This window comes from Phocoena phocoena, chromosome 9, assembly GCF_963924675.1.
Source record: "Phocoena phocoena chromosome 9, mPhoPho1.1, whole genome shotgun sequence".
In the NCBI taxonomy this organism is placed as follows: Eukaryota; Metazoa; Chordata; class Mammalia; order Artiodactyla; family Phocoenidae; genus Phocoena; species Phocoena phocoena.
Window position 1 is genome coordinate 10141053 of NC_089227.1, and position 18512 is coordinate 10159564.

General features: G+C 43.9%; 1 protein-coding gene across 1 annotated transcript in view; it reads right to left on the minus strand.

The window, feature by feature from the left end:
• HECW1 (HECT, C2 and WW domain containing E3 ubiquitin protein ligase 1) overlaps window positions 1-18512 on the minus strand; it is a 253203-nt gene that overhangs the window by 57657 nt on the left and 177034 nt on the right. Inside the window, exons 15-18 of the mRNA XM_065883673.1 lie at window positions 12012-12117; window positions 10972-11068; window positions 4943-5026; window positions 4433-4542 (exon numbers count right to left, since the gene is read on the minus strand). Of these exons, the coding sequence (XP_065739745.1) occupies window positions 4433-4542; window positions 4943-5026; window positions 10972-11068; window positions 12012-12117 (397 nt within the window). The remainder of the gene's footprint in view (window positions 1-4432; window positions 4543-4942; window positions 5027-10971; window positions 11069-12011; window positions 12118-18512) is intronic.

Below are 18512 nucleotides of genomic sequence, written 5' to 3' on the forward strand. Positions count from 1 at the left end.
CTTTGTACTTCTCTAACTATATTGACGCTAAAATAAATATACATGTCCATTAGGGCCCAGAGCATGCAGGAGTTTACATCAGATTACCTTGCACTATAAAAGCAAAATTAATAATAATAATATTATGAATAATAATTCCCTACTCTTTACAGAAGAGAGTTTTTGTATCACCTAGAGTGCTTTGTAGATGCTTTATTATCTTTATGTACCTTTTAATGAAAAAAGGAATGGAAAAAATAACATTCTTCTCTAAGTTTCGCAGATGGCTATGATCATGGTTTGCCCCTTCAATAACTATTTATTAGTTTATATTCCAGGTACTGAATTTATAATCTAGATGAAACTGATACAACCAAACTCCCAGAAATGAGAATCTTATTATAAGTTGAGATGATTCCTACCCATGAAGGAAAGGAACTTAGTTCTTTGAGATCACAGAATACTCCGGCCAAGTTCAGGAAGGCTTCCCTGGGGAATAGCTGAAGAATAAGTAGGCATGAATTAGCTTGAGTGAGTTAGGAAGGGCTTCCACTTGACTTAAGAGAAGAGATGAGCCGGGAGAAGAGCAATCTAGGTAGAGGACCAGCACGTGCAAAGGTACCGTGGCAGGATGGAAAATGGTGCTCCAGTCTATCTGGAGCATAGGGTGTGAGGACCAGAGTGATGCAAAACAAGGCTTGAGAGGTGGGCGGGAGACAGATCAAACAGGATGAGGTACACCGTACTAAGCAAGTTTGTTTAATGTTAAGCACAACAGGAAAGCCGTTGTGTGGGGACCAACGTGATGTGTCTTGAGTTATGAAAACCTTAGTCTTTCTGCAGTAGAGAGAAAACACCGGAGAGGCCCAGAGTGGATTTAGACAGCCGCATTGCACTAGGGTGGTGTCAGTGGAGATGAGAAATGGGACTACATCGAAAAAAAAAAAAGAAGAAGAAGAAGAAGATAGATTGGAGATGTGTTTAGGAGGCAATGAACTGGATATTGTTAGTGAGGCCCAGGTGGGTTTCAGACATCATAATGGAATGGCCTGTGGTGACATTCACTGAGATGGGGACAAATGGAAGAAGCACAGATGGGTGAGGTCACGAGCTTGGTCTTTGATGGCAGTACGTTTGAATGCTTGATTGGAAAAAGACACAGCTTGAGAGAGAGGAGAATAAAACCTGGCACAGAGTCTTGAGGATGGTTGGAAGGGAAGGATGAGTCCGCAAAGGTGGCCAAAGACGTAGATGAAATGCCCACAGCTTGTGTCCCAGAAGCCAACTGAAGAGGTGACTTAAGGGGAGGAGCCATCAGTAGTGTTAAATGTGGCTGAAAGGTCAGGAGGAAGGCTGAGAATTACCCATAGGACTGGGTACCCAGAGCTCGCCGCGACCTTATAGAAGACGCCCCCTCTAATGCACAGGTGTGAAGGGGGAGAGGGAGGTGGCAGCATTGGTAGGCTTGTAAGATAGGCAGCAGGCATTTGAGACAGTTCCTGTCTAAGGGCTTCAATTTTCTCAGTGAAGGAAGAAGGCACATCATTTGCCAGGAGAGACCCAGGGGTCGGAAGTTTGAGAGGAGTGGCAACGTTTGAAATAGCAGTAGAGAAGAGCATACGTTTACCAGTGAAATGTGGTTGAATTTTCTTTTGGGTGTTTATGGTCCATGTGAGGTGGAGAGATGACTAATTTATAATTGATAATCTGCCTTGTCAGGTGAATTTGCCCAAGAATGCCTGACTAGAGATGTAGGGGAAGCAGATATTAAGGTGACCTACGAGTGGAACTCTGTAAATGAAATGGAGAGGATCGGGGAGCTCAGGGCATCGTCAAGAAACGATGAACCAGGGATCCTATGCTGGATGAGGAAGAGGCGGTTAGAAAGGAGAGGCGTCCGTAAACTGGAGGTCATGATGAGGGCACAGGGTGGTATCGGGGAGAGCAGCTGAATAAGCACGTTGGATGGGAGTAGGATGCTTGAGTCAGTGACGTCAGAGATGACAACAAGACAGGAAGGGGATTGTGGGACCAGTGGTTGAGGAGGAGGAGGGCAGGGCAGACAAGGAAGCCCAGAAACTGGGAGGCCAAGGAACTGCACGGGTGCCCTGTGGATGCTGATGTCATCCAGGATGGTGGAAGGACTTGGGGAGGAGAGGGAGACTGTGAGATGGGTGCCACAGTCTTTAAGAATGAGAAGAAGGTGGGTGGATGACAGCAACTAGGGGCAGAGATACGGCTGATCTGTGTTAGCCAGGAGGCACACAGGGCACCAGCGGCACCAGTCTCACCAGCGAGTCCTGCAGCATCTGAGGTGTGGGGGGAACCAACAGCCACCACTTGAAAAGGAAAGAGTCTCTGCTGAAATACCACGTTTCAGGACATAGGTAGAACTAGAATACAAGTCTGTAGGTGCAAGTATAATTTTCTGCCATCAGATTACAGTATATTTTATAATACAACTTTCATTACTGCTGGTACTACCACTATGGCCCATGGTCCCTACAATGCATTTTTCTAGTAATTTAAGCTTTACAAAGTGCTTTGGCACGTATAATTCACTATGTTGCCCCAGGTAACTGTCATAAAGGTCTGGAAAAATGGAAATTGTAAAGTTTAACTTCAAAATGCCTGGCTTACATAGTCTAGGACCCCAAGGTCAAAGCTAGGAGAGTAAAGAGTTAAGCACTTTGACAACATGAATTGGATGACTCTTGGCGTTCACGGTGTCAGTAACATCTGCATCAGGAAGGTCGATTCCTTTTATAAAACTTATCCAAATAGTCCGCAGTTAGCAAGTAACTCTTTATACTCCCTTATTCTATTTGCAGTATGATATCTCCCCCGTGTAATGACACTCTACATACCAAAGGTACGTAGACACTCTACTGCCAAAGGTTTGGACCAAGATGTAGACACATTATCAGGCTGGGACCATCTCTACAACAAGATGGCAGATCATCATGCAGACCGACAGGTCCCCCAGATGGAAGGCTCTGCCCCCCAGAAGGAAGTCATCCCGTGCACACTGGAGACAACTGATTGTCCTGACGCTGGCTCTGACAAAGCTCCGGGTCCTCCTTTTCCCAAGCCGTGTCGTCTCAGCTATGCTGTATGTCCGACGCAGCACACGTGGGACATGTCCTCAGCAATGCTACTGATACACTTGTTTGCAGGAAGGCCTAACAAGGAGATACTGACTTAAAAACAGATTTTAGGAATTAGCGAAACTACCTCTAAGAGATAGTCCTGAACAACGTGACGGGGGTCATTCTGAACCAATGAAAAGATAGTCTAGTTTTAGAGACCTATGGCAGTATTGAGTGACACTAGCTGAATGAGACATCCCTTCTGGGGGACAGAGCGTATTGCTAAATTCTGTTTTTCTTCTCCATTTCCCCCCGGCTTCAAAAGCCAACTTTGAACTCTAACTCCGGAGGTCATAAGATAAGAAGTTACTAGATTTTTCAACTAACTTCCTTTACTAAATTTTAAAGTTATAAAAATATATTTGGGTTTGCCACAAACACCCATGACAATGTGCTCTTGTAAACCAAGACAATGGGGAAAACTCTTCAATATCTGGATCCCATGTGGGAGTACGGATTTCACTAAAGCTAATTATCTTGATGAACCCAGGAAATACTAGCTTCTTTTTCCGCTAAACGGTTCGATATATACTTCCTCATTCGGAATGGAAAATACCCACAAAAAATATCATGAGTTCTAATTCTAAATTCATTCTAATACACAAAGAAAACTCTAGGGAAACAATTTCACATCATGTTACAAACTTCTTTGGCACCTTCACGGGGGCATAATGGTGGTCCCTAGTAAGCACGTAACCTAGTGCCTCCTTTACAACTTAACAGAAAGTTACTCAAATTGGTATCTAATAACATTCTGATTCATGAGGCAGAATGTTCCGGAAAGGGCTCTTCCCTTTTAAATGCTCAGAGAGTGTGTTTTAGAACAGAACAGCAATTTAGAGCAGGGGTCCGCAGACTTTTTCTGTAAAGGGCCAGATAGTAAATATTTTAGGTTTCGGGGGCCATACGGTCTCTGTTGCTCTGCTGTTGTAGCATGAAAGTTGACACAAAATATACAGATAAATGGGTGCGGCTGGGTTCCAATAAAATTTTATTGATATACAGATAAATGGGTGCGGCTGGGTTCCAATAAAATTTTATTGATAGACACCAAAACATGAATTTCATATAATTTTCGTGTCATGAAATATTGGTTTAGCGAAAAATGTTTCCAAATCATCAAAAAATGCAAAACACATAATAGCTTGGGGTCATTACCAAAACAGGTTGCACTGTGTCAACACCCAACTTAGTGCACAGATGATCAGCAAATTGAGAGGGGACTAAGGGAGAGAGGGCACCTTCATCAGGTGGAAACACAGGTGGCCACCCGCAGGAGACAGAATGCCAGATCCTCACGTTACCTGGGGAGTTCTGAGGTGACGAGCAGGGTGAACAGCGGGGAGAGAAGCTGTACCCAGGGTGGAAGGCAGCCTGCAGGGGGACATAGGACATAATCTCTTCTTCAAAGAGACTGCAACGTAAAAAAAAAATTAAAAAGTTAGTTCTCTGTCCATGAGAGAATGTTCACAAATTGGGGTAAGAGTGGTTACAATTCTCACGAGACAACGAAAGCACTCAGATTCACTTGGATGGGCACATCCCGGCATGCAAACTCTCCCTGTCATTTTAAACCCTAATTAATCCTACAACAAGGTCTCCATCAAGTACCATATGTAGCTCTTGATACCCCAGTCTTACATGTAGAGAAAGAGGTGAATAGCAGGTATAAGGGTGGGAGCCCTACTTCAGTTGCAGCCACTAGAATATTCTAGAACAAGCAACGAGTGTTTCAGTCTGGGCTGTCCTGGAGAACTGCCCAGAGCAGCTTTTCCAGTTGCTTTTCCAGAACTGTTTCAGGCTCAGCCCCTTACCTCAGCAAAATGACCAGATCTGCATCACAGGACAACTTTTCAAGCCCATGATTACCCTCGGTCCGAATGTAATGGATTTTCTCCCTAGAATAATGTGGGAAGGAAAATAAGAATTACACACCGATGCATAAGTTAAGGAATGAACCCCATTCTGATCCCCCTTTCTCTTCCAATAGGGCTGAACAGTGATGTTCTAATGTCCAGAGTATTTCGAGGTATTTAAGTTCATATTGCAGGTTCCCATGATGCTCTCCAAGGGATCACCTTTCCTCAGACTCACACGGGGACAGAAGCCAAGGAGCACAACACAGGTAGGTCCTCAGAGAGCCACACAGTTGGGAGTGGAGCTGGGGTGGACTGTTGTGGGTTCACGGCATCTTGGAAGCCATGGGAAGAAAGAGTGACGAGGAGTCTCCTGAGAAACCTTATGCCTGATGGAAAATGAATGAACTCCACACTCAGTCCAGAGAGGGTCTGGCCCCAGAATACAAGAGAGTCTTCCAGGTCAATCTGAGTATAGGCATCAATTTCTCTCTGTTTAATTACAACTCATGCATTCTGACTTTTTCACAACCTCCAACTCCAACCTGGCAAAATGATTCCAGTAAGTCTATGGATAAATAGCGTTTCTTTTGATCAAATGAACTTTGTAATGTGCTTCTCTGACATTCAGATATTCAAAGATTACAAACACTATGGCCAAGAATCATTCCCTTGTAGGTATGCTTCAAAGAAGTTAAAAGTTTTTCCCTTTCCTTGAAGAGATGCAGCAGAAATCTGAGAAGACTTAAGGATTGATTTTTTTTTAATATTTCACTTTTTTCTTTTTTTGTTTAAATTTTTGAGATGATTTTAGAGTCACATGTACTTGTAAGAAATTAATAAAGAGTGGTCTAGTATACCGTTTAATCAGTTTCCTCTAATGAAAGATTAAAAATAAATCTATTAATAAAAATACTATAGATACAACTTTTTTCTCTCTCTGATTATAGTAATGTGGATCCCAATCTTCATCATAACTTGCATATTTTCAGGTAAAAATATAATGAACTTGACATTCTGGTGTGGGTATTTTTAAGAAGACAAGAGAAACTTTTTGGCTTCTACAAAGATACACAAAATGGGAGTAAACAGAGAAATGCACTGTGGTCCAACCTGAAGTTATGGGTAGAGCACTGCTGCAGTAAATGCTATTTCCAAAACCTGTGGGTGATCATAGTGGCTCCTCTGACCAGGGACTTGGAAACTGGAGCAGACCTGTCCACACATCATCTTTCAGGGAGGAGGTGGAAGCCCGGCCAAGGGTACAAGCACCAAGCCTCCTCCACCAGCTGCTTCTCCCTCCACGTCCCTGTGCCCTTGACTCCGTGTGCCTGAGCACTGTCCTCCAATCCTGACAGCATCTCACAGCCCTCTTGTTTGGAGGATTCTCGTGGACCCTGTTCCTCTGGTTTACCAACTGCAGCCCCATGAAGGACCCTCAAATTGATGTATTCCCCCAGTGGCAATGTCCCTGGGGCAGGTCACCCTGCTGCCCCAAGGGACCCGCATCTGGGCAAGCCCCTGGTCTCCCTGCCTGGGGAAAAAGGGAGAGAACATTCTAGGGGGTCACTCTTTATTCCCTGGGCTCCTGGGGAAACAAAGTCCAAAGAGAGTCAAGTCCATGAGGGTAGGAGAGCACCCTTCCCAGCCACGGGAAGTGGTGCCCCCTGTAGTGGTTCTATCATCACCCTACCTACTCATACCACATACACGTATCAGAAAGCCAAGCAGAGTTTTCTGAGCGTTTCGGTTGCTCTTCACAGGACATTACACCCTCTGTCATGTATGTGAAAATCTCATGCAGACCTAGTGTTCTGAGGGGCCTCCAAATGTCCCTGGGTCCAGACCAAAGGCACTGAGACCTGGGGGAGATCTCTGGGGGTGAGAATGCCAACCGCCTCTCCTACACGCATCCCATCAGGAAAACTCCAGTGTAAAGCTCCCCTCAGAGCCCAGGTCAATAGAGCCACCTGCCTCCTTGACATCCTGATATCTTTATTTGTGGCCTCAAAGACCTTAAAACTCAATATCCACAAGGAAATCCTTGCCATCCTTCCATCACTATCACTCAATTCTGATCATGTCCTTCATGGCCCATAATACAATCCATAGCTCTATATTTGGCTTTAAAAAAAGTCACACTTGTCTATCATCCGTCTTCCCCAATAGATAGTAAGTCCCATGAGAGTAGGACCGATGTCTGTTTGGCTTAGATACTGGGTACACAGCCCTCGCACAATCCTGATTCAGAATAGCCGCTCAATAAAAGCACTAGTTGAAGGAAAGAGAGAATGAATGAGGATGGCTACCATGACCCTGAAACTTAACAGATGTCATTAACCCCTGGGTTTTATGCCTCCGTCTTCCCTCTCCCCATGCGGTTTCCTTATGCTTCACTACTTCTACTGAACACAGTTTTCTGAGAACTCATCCTCCACTCTCTAACCCAATGACTGGCTTTGCAAACCCAAGACAGTGGATCCATGGCTCCTGGAGAATAGCAGTGACCATGGGGTCATGGTCCCCATGTGGGAACCACAGAGGAAGCAGTAAGTTCTTCCTCTGGGCAGAGTCATGGGGAGAGGAGGTTTTCCTTTCAACTACTGGATCTTTAAAGTCAAGCTGACTCACCCTCACACCACATCTAGGCACAGGCAGAGGCCTAGTCATAGGCCCAGTGCCCTGTTTCATGACCTCTTAAGTCAGTTTCTGATGTCACTGTGGGCTTTCTGTTTTTGATGAGCTCCTTGGGTTTTCAACCTGGGGTCTACAGGTCCTTTAGGATCTGTTAACTCTTTGAAATTATATGCAAAGATTTATGTTCATATATGGAGGAGAGTCTATAAGAGCTTTCATCAGACTCTCAAAGGAGTCCTTAACCTTAAAAAGGTTATTAGTTTTTACATTAATTTCCAATTTTTTTCCAGTTCCAATATTCCCTAATTCCAAGTCACCCACAACTGGAAAATCATAATTGTACAATTCCACACTGCAAACCATCCCCCCCACACCCCGGAGGTTTCTTAGATTCTGTTATAACGTGATACTACACAAGGGTGCTGAAATTGTTTACTTCCCTTCAGAAACAAATTCCACTCTTCTACACAGGGGATTAATTTGATTACTTTAAAAATGATTTAAACAGGACTCTAGGGCCTTTTGGGGGCTCACATTTCTCCCCAAAGTAAGCAGTGAACTCCTTATTTAGTGGCAGAATCTGTAACGTAGAAATGTTCAAGAGCAGTGATGTGTCAGAAAGTTTTCAGGTAGTACAACACCTCTGAAAATCCCTTGGAAATTCCCTTAAATTATTATGTACCGTGAGCCAGAGAGCAGCCCATGAATGGACTGAGTATGGCCCTGCCTTCCGTGACACAGTAATAAAACTTGGGCAGAGTTGGACACAAGTGGAAGTGATAATCAGTCAAGCTAAAGTCCCCTTGTTCACTCAAAAAGTAAACAGTGTTTCCTGTCTTCAAAGTAGAGGAACCAGGCTCTGAGGCAAGAGTGGTTCAAAGACCAAGAAGATATAGACCCTGCCCTAAGACACTTCCAGTGTCGTAGGAAGACATTAGTACATGGTAGAATACAAGGGATAATGGAAAAATATCTTAGAGGTACAAAACCAAATGCTATTAAATCAAAGCAAAAGAACTACTGAAGTCTGCCTAGATCACCGAGACTTTGCGTTTGACTTGAGCCTTTAAGATGGGTTGAAATGCCTTTAAGAGAGAAGCCATTCCAGGAAGGGTGTGGGTAGGAGAGGGCACAGGCTGTTTGACGGAGGTGGAAGACACCAGAAGGAAGTAAATACGAGCACAGGACAGTGGAGAGTTAGATTAGAGCCAGTCTTAGGAGACTATGGAAATTGTGCTTAGAAATCTTGACTTTATCACATACCTAACAGGAGCCATGGGAAGTTTTTGTTTGGGGGCATTATTTGGTTGGTATTGAGTAATGAAATTGAAAGTATTTGTCAATGAATTTTGAAATCCTGGAGAGAAAAGCTGTAGAAGTGTCTTAACATAGTTCATCTAGTTCTTCAATTGCAATGAATTCCACTCTTACGAGAGGGTTTCCATCTTTCCTTAGCACGAGCTCTGATGTAAGAAAGGTTCCATCGAAACCAGTTCCTTTTTGGAGAGGGAGCTCGTAGTTTCATAAGGAAGTGAACAAAGAATTCCACCCCCCCACCCCAAAAACCCCATGTAAATAAGCCAATTTTATTAGTTGGTGCATTTTTCACAAGTTCTCAAACTAGGCTCAGATTCCACCTCCCTCCCCCTCCATGAAACTAAGGTCTTATACTAATGGGTAGGCAGGAAAACCTGCAGTAGATCTATATAAATGGCCTCTTTCATGCGGCCTCAAAACCTCATGAGGTGGGCAGGAGTCCCTGAGTCACAAATCTGGCCTAAACTGCTCAGTGGACTGGCTAGGGTGGGCAGAGCAGGGGTTAGAAGAAAGGCAGGGCTGACCAGAGGCCCTGCGGGGGTGAGGGCCAGCGGCCGGGTCTGGGACAGGATGCCAGCCGGCCCCCTTACTCACAATGAGGTTAGTATCACATGCCCATCTCTGCCCTCCTCCTGCTATTGTGGGGTGTACTTCCTCAAGGACTAAATTCCAGAGAGGGTCCTTAGCTGCTCTGAGGTCCCCCGAAAGACAGTCTGAGAGCCACTGTGGTGGCCAGCCCTGAGGATACTCCACAGGAAGCTTTTTTCAAGGGTGTGGGTGACATGGGTTATAAGGAGGTAATGCTGTTTATAGTAGAGCGATAGGGAGTATCTTCTTAAGAGATCCCTCCCAAGTTCGGGAGAGAGATGATGAGAATCCAAACCTAGGCCATGGCAGGGAGAAGAGAAAAGAAGGGCTGGAAGCAAGTGAGGAGATAAATGTTTAGATGCGAAGCTGAAGAAAGAGGGCGGAATTGAGATGATGGGCATTTGGGAGGATGGAGGTTCTAGTTTGCGCAGAGTAAAACCACAGGGAAAAGAAGTGTCAGTGGGGGTGGTGATGGAGGAGAAAAGAACAGTGAGTGATCCATCCTGGCATGACTAGCAAAGAGGTTATTTTTAGGTGTTGGTGACTCATCGAGGAGGTCAAAGTAGAGGATTATAGTTGTCAGCCAGATTGAAAAGACCACCGGATGGGAGGTGAGGAGTTAGGGGCAGTCACTGGCTGCATCTCTGCCCGCCTTGCCTGGTCCTTTATACACATACCCAGTGAAGCATCTTAATGGTGCCCACATTGTGACCCTGTCTCAATGATTGAGGAGGCTGAGGGTAGAGGATTAAATGACATGCCCCCATCACTGGTCCCTAAGTGCTGGAGCAAGTATTCAAACTCTGAGTGGACACACTTAACCACTGTTCATCTCCAGCTTTTGAAATGCTGGGTAGTAAACTGAAGGAGAGATATGCTTGAATATCTTGGTGAGAAAGTGGGATTTAAGTTCAGAGGATATTTTCTCTTTTCATCACCTTGGGTGGCTTTCCCTTCCAAATAAAGTGATTCAGAGTTTCAGAGACACTCATTCAGAAATGACCGTAATGGACATTAGGATTTAAGGTGTTAGAACACATGTGATACTTTTTGTTCGCTGGTTTAGTTTTGAATATAGTCATCTAATATCTGGTGCACCATCAGACAATTATATTCTTAAAACAAAAATCATTTATATGGTGCTTTACATAAATAATTTTTTGATGAAAACTATTTTGCTCCCTTTCCATGCTTCTCTCCAAATCGATGGAAATCATTTTAGCATCGTAAGAATAATAGGTAATCTGGCACGATAACTATCTCTGATTGCAACACTTTAGAGAACATTAGAAACCCCTGGATCCTTCATTTTAAATATTCAGGTTATAATTTAAGTGAATGAATAAAACACATCTTAAGTGTCTGCCCTCTCTCCACAGAGGCTGCCCCACCTGGAAAACCAGCAGGAGAGACCTGTAGGTAGAGGGTGGTAGACAGGCCCCTACCTGAGTGTGTGGTTTCTCGCCAAAGTTGGCTGACGCTCTTGCAGCATTTCAAAAATGTTTGGCTGGCGAAGAAATGCCACAATCTTGTCATTATATGCTGAAACAGACAAAAGCACAAGTTGTGGTTGAGTCTTCAGCCCAGAGATAATTTTGCTCATGTTTGGAAAATGGCAACTAGATACCAGGATTTAATGGAGGAATTGAAAAGGCAGGGAGCAAACTCATCAAAAAATGTAAGCTCTTGAGGGCTTTTTCTGTGACATAATGGTATGAGTATTTTTAAAAGATCAAACCCAAAGTGAACCAGATCTAAGTTAATTATCTTTAATATTCTAGGAACTTAACTGGGTTGTTAACTCATCCCCTTGTGAACAGACGGAGAATAAAATAGGTCTTCCAGGAGGAGAGTACTACTCTGTTCTTTCTGACTTCTCTTGTCATTTTGCCACAGGTATTATGGCAAAAGATTCTTTATGAGTTCAAAGAAATCCTTTTTGAGCACTTGCACTTATGACTTTGGCCATCCGTTGATTTCCCAATGGTGATAATGAAAACATCCGAATCCATTTAGACTCTCTCACCTCATTTCCCTTGATACAAGTGGCATGTGTTTTGGAAAGAGGTAGCTGAGGTTAGGAATGGAGACTGTGCCAGTTTATCCCCATACATGCATGGGAAGAGAGGTCTAAAGTAAAAAGTGCACCTAAAAGCAACAAAAGCCGTCACCTCATTTAAACTATGCTCTCCTGGGACCCAGCTAACAAATCACTGAATGGAATAAACAAGGCGGGGGGGGGGGGGGGCGGGGGAGGGGAATGACGGTCTGGAAGAGACGGGAGGGAAGAGAGGGAAGGGAAGAGAGAAGGACAAAATGAGGAGGAAGGGAGAGGGAAAAGGGGCAAGTGGGGGGATGGGAACAAAGGATAGGGGTGTGGACTATACCATACGAGAGGAAAAAGAAAACACAGAACCCTGAATATTAAAGGAGTCACGATAAGAAACACAAAGCTATCCAGGGGTTCACAAAGCGTGATACATACCCAGTGGCAGTGACTCATGTTGATGTTGGCTTCGAATAGCAGCTACTAGGCTGTGTCCTGGCCTGGCCAGTAGAGAGGCTCCTCTGTTTCTAGAGACTTCTGAGGCCTAATTGCAAAATAAAATTGTTAGCGTTAGAAATCTCAGCCATTTCGGATGAGCTTTGGAAACTAATTTTTCAAAACGAGGGGTAAAAAGGCCCTGACATCACCTAAATTAAAGAAGCAATGAAGTTATAATCCTCAAAGTGATGGAAAATAAGCAAGTTTAAAAAAAATGACTCAGTAGAATGGTCATTAATACATTAATACACCGAATAGAGCATTATTCACTCCCGTTTACAAATGGGGAATCTGAGGATCAGAGCAAATTAAGTCCTTCCAAAACTTTCAAGTGTAAGAGATAGAACCAGGATACTTACTGATGACTGACTGCAGAGAATTTTTTTTACTTCCCCATACTACTAGCCTGCATCCAATGTCTTGGTTTGGGTTGGACATTTTGACATAACTTCATGGAATATGGAATTTGCTTAGCTTAAAACTGATACTTGTGATGATTAACTTTAATTTAGCTTGACTTAAAATTTATATAAATTCCCTAGGTTCTAGAGCAGGACAATGAATTTCTACCATGCTTCCATACATATTTTGCTCCTTAAAGGACCCTTGCAGGGTAAGCTGTTTAAACCAAGGCACCACAATGGAGATTTTCCACATTGGAGTACATTCACCAGATATACTGGGTTTGGTGTAGGTTATGACTCATTCTATGATATTTGGCAAAGTAGCCAAAACAGACTTTAAAATATTTAAGAATTTTGAAGATGACATTGTAAGATACTCATAAAGGGCTCAAACATCCAGACAGAAAAAGGAAAGAAAATTCTGAGACCAGAATTCACTCACACAGAATTCAGGAGAGGTGATGAGCTCCTATGCTCCAAACCCCAGAAAGGGGGTCCGGGTCAGTCTCAAAGTGGTCACTTAAGACTAGGCCACATGTGATATTGCAGATGACAAAGTAGGGCAGATTACTTAGGGTTTCCTAATTACAGAAATGGTAATTGCTGGTTTTCCTTTAGGTCCTACTTTCATGTCTCACGCAGACAAGAATCATATCCTTCGTACGAGATGTGCTACCAGTTCGCTATCTGTATGCGACAGTCTTTGAACTGCTCTTCTGGAATTAGTAGGGATACAGATCCATCCTTTTCCTCTCCAGATCCTTCTCTTTGCCCACGGCTCACTTGAGGGACAAGGGAATAGATTTTGTGCCACTCTGGGTGACTTCTCACTTTGATGCCATTAGCACCCAGCTCTGTTCAGTGGGTGTAGACAGCCACCGAGATTTAGACGCCAGCGCTTCTGTAACAGCACTTTCTGGTTATATGGTTATAATGCAAAGTGATGAAAGAAAGGTTTGCTGATGGCTTACATGCAATAGTGAGTCTCATATTTCTTTTTTCTCCATGAATTAATAACTACATAAAGGCTCTCCGGGACTGAAATATCTCTTTTCCTTCAAGGGAAATGTGTCAGTCCGCCTTAATGTGCGTTTAAAATATTTTTTGATGCTGTAAAGACAGGAATCTCAAAAAACCCTCAGTTGAAGATTATCCAAGTGATGAATTACAGAGAGAAATTGGGGAAGCAGATAGATTTGAGAGCGGAACTCAAGAAGACTTGGCTGTGCACTGAACCTGGGTGATGCCTGCAGTCACACCCCGAGCAAAAGTGGCTAATTGTCAGTAGTTGTCTGGCTTTGAAACAGGAAGAGGCTCACTTCTCTTCCTAGGGGGTCATAGGGAATTCAGGTGTTGCAGATATACCTTAGGGAAAACTGGTGCCTACTTGTGAGGTCACCTACGTACTGGCAAAACTAAGCCAGATCGAAAGACTTCAGAAACAGAGGAAGGTCAGCTACTTTGAAGGCTGAGGGATATGCCACGAGTGAGATGGAGGAAACAACACAGGGTAGCGGTGGGGTTTCTGGGGTCCGCGAGCCATGGAAACAACGGCCAAGAATAGAGGAGGTGATTGTGAAGTGGTACTGGATGGCTTACAGGGGAGAGAACCTGAGAATGGGAGGGCTGAACAGAAACGTGCTTCTCCAGCCAGGGGCCAGGAATTTACAGGGATGGAGACAATTCATGTAGGGCTAAGGAAGGCTCTAATATTCTAAGATTAGGTAGAACTTGGTATGTACTAGGATCTTTGTGGCCCAGAAGTGGTACTAAATGCTCCATCTCGAGGGATGTCTGACATCAACTGAGTGACTGATTTGGATCTCACTGCGGACATGATGCTAACATTTGCTTTCCTAACTACTGAAAATACCTAGAAGAATGGAATTTCTATTTAAAACCAAGATGATATGACTCACTGAATTCCCTAGAATTTCACACTTTTTGTCTCACTGAGGTTTTCAGGCAGGGCTGTGTGTGTGGGTGAGAGGGTGAGAGAGAGACAGAGAGAAGAGAGCCCCATGTGACTACTTTTAAGATTTCTTTCCCTTTTGAAGTTGAGATAGCTTTAATCATAATTGCAAATGTGCAAACTTCAAACACTTAGCTCTCCAGACAACACAAAATAGATATGCTCAGAAAACAGTTTTCAGTGACTGGTAAACAAGCTTCTTTTCTGTGTTGCAACTTGGAAATGTAAATTGGCGGTTTTAAAAAAATCTGTGATTGCAAATTGTTAGGTTTTAGGCTGAATTTGGGTTAATAATCAGCTAATGCTCTCTTGAAAACACTGGAGACCTGATAATAAAAAATAGCAAGTTCAGGGGAAAAGCCCAAGTGATGAATTTACGTTCAGCTCTAGATTCCTTTTGTGCTCTAAAAATGGATCATTAACAAAGTCTGGAAAGAAAAGAGAGACCTATGTTTGAGTTTTTCAACATATTTATAATAGCGAAAACTGGGTGATAAACATAATGTCCAGAGAAAGGCTTGAGTCAAATTATGGCAGATCCATATGATAAAGTATAGCAGAATTTTAACGGCATAGAAACTATCTACAATGTACTATAATGGTAAAGGAAGATACAGACCCATAGACAGTATGATTCAATTTTTTACTTCTATGTTCACCAGGAATTGTCTCCAGATGGGGGGGACTGTACCTGCCTTTTAACTTCTTTTCCATCTGTGCTTGCATTTTCTACACTCATTATACACCGTTTATAATTCAGAAGTGTATTTTCACAGGCGTCCGAATTTTACAAACTTCCAAACAAACCTGTAATCAAGTACAGGTTACATGGAATCAAGAGGAAAACTACCGATTTTAAAACACAGTGCAAAAGTTACCCTCCCCAAAGGGCGGCTTCCTGCATGATGGCCTCTGTCATCAGAGGTGATGCAATGACTTTTGTCACAAGAGCAGTTCACTGCAAAGAATGACTCACGGTGACTTCTGCTTTGAGAGTGAAAAGTCAATTTTCTTGCCTGCCAGACTCCTGCCCTTTCCTTGAGGCGTTAAGCGTTTTTATATGTACCCTCCCAGAGATCTTCTATCACTAATGACTTTCTAACCTGACCAAGATAAGGTGGTGAAAGAAATTAACATTACGAGTTCTGTTATCCTTCCTTATTAATGTTAATTTATACTGCAAACTGCAGTATAAACAAGACAAAATTTGACCTTCCGTGATTTCCTTACTGATAGAGAGATGGGATCCAATATTTTTGGCCCTATGTGCCCCTTCCATTTATCTATGTCCAATTCCATTTGGACACTATGGAAGAAACCAAGCCTGTTTCGTTGGTACTTAAACAGATGTGCCACTGTATTAAAATGCATGTTAGGGCTTCCCTGGTGGCGCAGTGGTTGAGAGTCTGCCTGCCGATGCAGGGGACACGGGTTCGTGCCCCGGTCCGGGAAGACCCCACATGCCGTGGAGCGGCTGGGCCCGTGAGCCGTGGCCGCTGAGCCTGCGTGTCCGGAGCCTCTGCTCCGCAACGGGAGAGGCCACGGCAGTGAGAGGCCCGTGTGCCGCAAAAAAAAAAAGCATGTTAAAGTGTCAAATAATGATCTTTTTATGCATAAAATCATATATTCCTGACAACTGCTTTCAGGAAACGGCCTGAACAATTTTCAGGTGAGGTAAAGGCAAATTCAAAAGATGTTGAGCAGTGTCTCTATTAATAACCTATTGTTGGGGCTTTAAGGGAAATTTTTACCATTAAGGATCTTGAATATAGAAACTGATTTTTTTTTTGGCCTCGCCACACGGCATGTCGGGGTCCTAGCTCCCCGACCAGGGATGGAGCCCACGACCCCTGCAGTGGAAGCGCGGAGTCCCAACCGCTGGACCTCCAGGGAAGTCCCTAGACACTGATTTTAATTCCATCCTTAAATGCAATGGATAAAAAAGATCAACCCCTGGGCAACACTCAAAAAATGGCTCCCAAAGGTGAACAGAAGAAAAAACTGGTTCCTAAAGCTGAGGTCTAAGAAACATCTATAGTGAATTCCCCATTGCCCATGAGAGGTAACACAGAAAAATCGCAGATTATGGAAATAGTTCACTGATATTCCCGAGTCTCATATTTCCATCTGCTTAGCTGTCATTTCTAATCGGCTCTCCTGCTGTTTCCATACTCATCAGCAACCTACCTAAAGGCACACCTACCAGCCTCCCCGCCTGGCTTTCCTGCTCATCTTACCTGTGAGCTGTTTTTGGGACTGCGAGTCAAGCTTCACAGACTCTAAGAACCACAGAGCTGGAAGGGGCTTTAGTGGCCATACAGTCCCCTTGTTTCCAAATGCAGACGGGGAAACTGAGGCCCCGGAAAGGGAAGGAAGGTGCAATGGCACACAGCACCTCTGCGGAGAAGCCACAGCTGGGACTCCCATCTGCTAACCCAAGTCCCAGGTACCCCTCCTCCACAGCCCTCGACTTCCCTGAGGTTTTGCTCTCTCTTCGTCACCCCAGCTTAGGGCCTCATCACCTTCTACCTGGTCTGGGGCAGTGGCCTCTCATGACCTTTCTCTCTCAAATCTCTCTGTGCCACAATTCTGCCTCTTCTTGGCCGTCACTGTCTTCTTTAAAAATGAGTTTACACTGGACCGGGAGTTGGGAAATCTGGACTTTGGTCCTGAACTCCCTGGGTGACTTGAGTTCTTGATATTTCAGTGGACTTGACTGTGAAATACGATTCTTAACTGGAGTGGAATTACCATCTGGGAGTGTTTGGAGATGCTCAGGGCTATTTTGTTTTGTTTTTGTTGTCATAGTAACCGGTGAGACGGGGACATTCCTGAAACTTAATGGATGGGACCAGGAGAAAAGATCCTGCAATGGCAAGGGATGCTTCCACGCATCCGAGAGCTGTCATCCCAAATTGTCAATTGTCTTCTCCTTTGGAGAAGCAATGGGTGAACTGATCTCTAAAAGCCCATTTTTACATATAAATCATCATATTATTCTTCTCAAATTCATTCAATGGACTCATAAAAAAGCCCCAGCTCTTCCATGTGGCATTCAAAGCTTCCCAAAATTCAAGACAAAAACCAAGTGGAAACTTACTATTCTGGTCACAGTGAACTATTTACTCCTCGTCTTTCTGCAGACCTTTCTCAAACCCACCTCGGCACTGACGCTTGTGCTGTGCTCTCTGTGGGGCCGTCCTTCCTCTGTCTTTGTACTTAGCTAGGTTTTACCGATTTTTCTAGGTCTAGGTCAAGTACCTTCTTTTAAAAGATACTTTTCCTTGGCCTCTTTTGAACTGTGGCATCTGTCCTAACGTCTCTCTTGGCACTCAATCGTATTCTAATTTCTCCTGTTACCTAACTCTGTGTGTGTTTTTGGCCTGGCTTCAGAAATAGAATACAAATTTCTCCAGGACAGGGATCGTATCTCATACATCTTTGCATTTCACAGTGCTCAGGGCAGACCATGCACTTAATCAATGTTTGGGGCACAGCAAACACAATTAACATTTCTGCCACACCCCTCTCTCTATTTTTATACCCAGGTCCTCCTGACTCCTCAGTCCCTAGGCTGTGCGTTCTCACAGTAAGAGGAACCAGGTATTTGTTTTCACAGAGGCTGGGTCTCTGTTTTCTCTGGTGCGCTGCCTCTGGGTCAGATATCCTCTGCCTCCCAGCTTCTCTCTTGGTTGCTTTCTTGGTTTTCCCTTGTGTCAGTGAAAAGCTGCCGGCAGAGAGAGGTTGGGCAGAGGGATGAGAGGGGTTTAAAAACCTGACGGACAGTCAGTTGGAGATTGAATGAATTAGGAGGCAACCAGATGGCTGATGCACACTGACTCCCTTTTGTCATTATGTGTTAGACTTTCTTGGCTTGATTCAGATGCCATTTTGTCATTAATACTGATATTCAACGTGACTGTGTTTGGGCTCGTCAATCACATCAAATAAACGTTTTGGAACAGGGAATGCAAGCAATGCTCACGGTCTTAATCGTTCTTTCAACAGGAAGGCTCTCATATTTACATTTTCGGGTTAATTTCGTATATGTGTAACAGATCTATA